Genomic DNA, 2537 nt, shown 5'->3' on the forward strand with positions numbered 1-2537 from the left:
AATGTTCTGGAAAGGGGACACAATATAAAGATGAATGAAGCCTTGAATGAAGCCCTACTCTGGACAACGTCCTAACAAGCCAGGAGCACAAGGCAGGGGCGGTGCGTCTAGAGCTGATGATGGAAAATTCATTCTGAAAACTGCCCCACGGAAGGAAAGGGGAAGGGGAAAAAGAACCACTTTGGAAACAATATGCAAAAATGGGTTTCCTTCAATGATTGCTCCTTATCTGTCTTTTCCAGTTATGGGTGAAGACCAAAACACACCACCAGCCGAAACCCACAGCCACAATACGAAAACGCCCGCGACTGTGAGAGTAGTGGTCGCAGCAGGTCCCCGGGGGTTCGTTTTAAAAAAATAGGTGTTGCCAAACTTTCGGATCATCACAGTTCAGCTAACCCTTAATTAAAATTTAGATTCAGTTGTCCTTTAATCAAAGCAGCCATAATCGTCGCTGATTCTGGGGGGAGGGTCAGTATTCTAAAGCAAAGTAAAGAGATCGTCAGCATGGTCAAAGATCGGGAAGCAATGGGACTGAAATCAAGATGCATGGAAATGAACGACAGCCAGCAGAGAGGCTCCCCAGGGATGGACACCAACAGAAAAAAATCAGGGAAAAGAATGAAAATGGATTGGTTTGGCAAGCAGATGTGAGAAGGAAGCTGACTTCACACACCAAAGGGCCTTCTGCCACCCGGGGAGGTGCCTCTTGGGCAGTGGCCCTACTGTCGGGCATGTTTATGCTTTTCTTCCAGACATCCCGCCAGCCTTGGTGCCCCGGGGGCTCCTCCCAGCCATACTTCCTGGGGGCGGATCTCTCTGGGCTCGGGTGGGCGTCATCGCTCCGGAGGACGTCGCTGGGGTCCACTTGCTCCCCAAAGTCCTCCTCGATGCTGCTTTGCCGGGTCAGTGTCCGCCGCCGGGCCAGCAGAGGCCTCAGGCTTCTCCTACAGGGACAGTGCCCGGGGCCCGGGCTGCACTTGGCCGTGCTCCTGAAGCTGAACCGTAGCTCTTCCTCCTCACTCCCACAGTCCAGGCCACTGTCGGGGCTCCTGCTGGCCGCGCGGCGGGACCGGCAGCCTCTGTCCTCCAGGGCGGAGTCCTCGGCTCGGGGTCCGAACCCCGGGCCCCTGGGCTTGCCTGGGAGCCAGAAGGCCTGTGGGGCCTCGTCCCCATGGCGGGCGCGGACCCAGGCCGAGTACCCTAAGCCCTGTTTGTGCAAGAGCTCGAGGTGCTCTCCTTCCTCGGCTACTTCGGGGATACTGAACAGCCTGGTACTATGCTGGGTCTGCTGGGGGTGCTCCGGCTGCTCCAGGAAGAGCCCCTCAGTGCTGCTACTCTGAGAGCACTCCTTAAGGGGGTGGTGTGTTAACACGGGGTATGACCCAAGTGACATGGGCAAGGAGGAAAGAAAACAGACAGAATTAGTCTCAGAGGCCATGAGGGGCAGCAAGCATGCGTGTACTCGTGGGGGCGAAAGGCATGCTCTGGCCGGGCTCTGAAATGAGAACACAAGGTTAACGGATGGCGCCTGGTGCAGGGCTGGGGGGCGCGCGCCCTGGCCAGGTCGCAGCCTGGAGCCGGCTGCGCGCTGAGAGGAGGGGAGGCCGGCCGCGGCGGGCGTGCCCGCTGGGGAGAGCGTGCAGCAGGGGACGCGCGGCCCGGCCCGGGAGGCCTACACCCACCTAAGCTCCAGACTGGGGCTGTTTCGGGGAGGGGCGGGGTTGGTGCGGCGGAGGCGGAGCCCGCGGAGTGCTTCCCTAGCGGCTGAGTACTTGCGTGACAGCCGGGCCTTGGCCCTTATGTGCCTTCTGGCGCCGGGCTGTGCGCTGTGCACAGCGGAGTTCCGCCCGCGTCTGCAGAGGACCTGGTCGGCCTGGCTCTCCAGATCCTGGCCCCGGGGCGCACGGGGAGCCGCGTCCCGCCATCCTGGGCCCGCCTGGCACAGCGCTCTCCCCGGAGCTGCCCCAGGCCGGAGGTGCCTAGCCACTGGGGCCGCACACAGGTTCTCTCTGCTGGGGCATCCCCGAGCCCATCCTCCATGCCCGCTGAGCAGGGAGCGCACCTGACTGCCTTGCCAGAAGGCCCTTGCTCCCTGGGCCCGCGTGGGGCTCTGGAAGCTGGGGACCCTGGTGCATTTACCCGATAGGATGCAGGGGCAGGAGCTTGGTACCAGCGGTGAGGGCCTGGGCGAGTGCCCTGGCCGCTGACCCGACCCCTCCCCTTTGCTAACCTGACACCCCACGTGTTTGTGAGCATGAAGAAGGGCTGGTCTGGGGGAAGCTGGCTCAGCTGCAGGAAATGGCGGGAAGCTGAGCCCAGCGATGCCAGATCCCCAAACTGTCCAACTTTCTAAGAACTCAGAAGTCCAGACCAGCCTATAAAATCTCCTGATTTAAAAAAAAAAAATGGGACAGGACTGTGGGCAAATAGAAATAAGCCACTCTGCTCGCTGTTAGCTCCCAGACGGCCTCTCCCAGGGGGCCCCCCGCTGGCAGGGCGGCACCAGGCCTTGGGCTTTTATACTGAACTTGCTG

General features: G+C 60.5%; 1 protein-coding gene across 6 annotated transcripts in view; it reads right to left on the minus strand.

Moving 5' to 3' along the window:
- RIMBP2 (RIMS binding protein 2) overlaps positions 1 to 2537 on the minus strand; it is a 70882-nt gene that overhangs the window by 20466 nt on the left and 47879 nt on the right. For 2 of the 6 annotated variants that reach the window (XM_040620113.1, XM_040620114.1), the window contains exons 13-14: positions 1203 to 1239; positions 801 to 819 (exon numbers count right to left, since the gene is read on the minus strand). The exons of the other annotated variants lie outside the window; for them this stretch is intronic. In XM_040620113.1, coding sequence (XP_040476047.1) covers positions 801 to 819; positions 1203 to 1239 — 56 coding nt within the window. The remainder of the gene's footprint in view (positions 1 to 800; positions 820 to 1202; positions 1240 to 2537) is intronic. 6 annotated transcript variants of the gene reach the window in all.

The sequence above is a fragment of the Ursus maritimus genome, unplaced genomic scaffold, assembly GCF_017311325.1.
Source record: "Ursus maritimus isolate PB19 unplaced genomic scaffold, ASM1731132v1 scaffold_33, whole genome shotgun sequence".
In the NCBI taxonomy this organism is placed as follows: domain Eukaryota; kingdom Metazoa; phylum Chordata; class Mammalia; order Carnivora; family Ursidae; genus Ursus; species Ursus maritimus.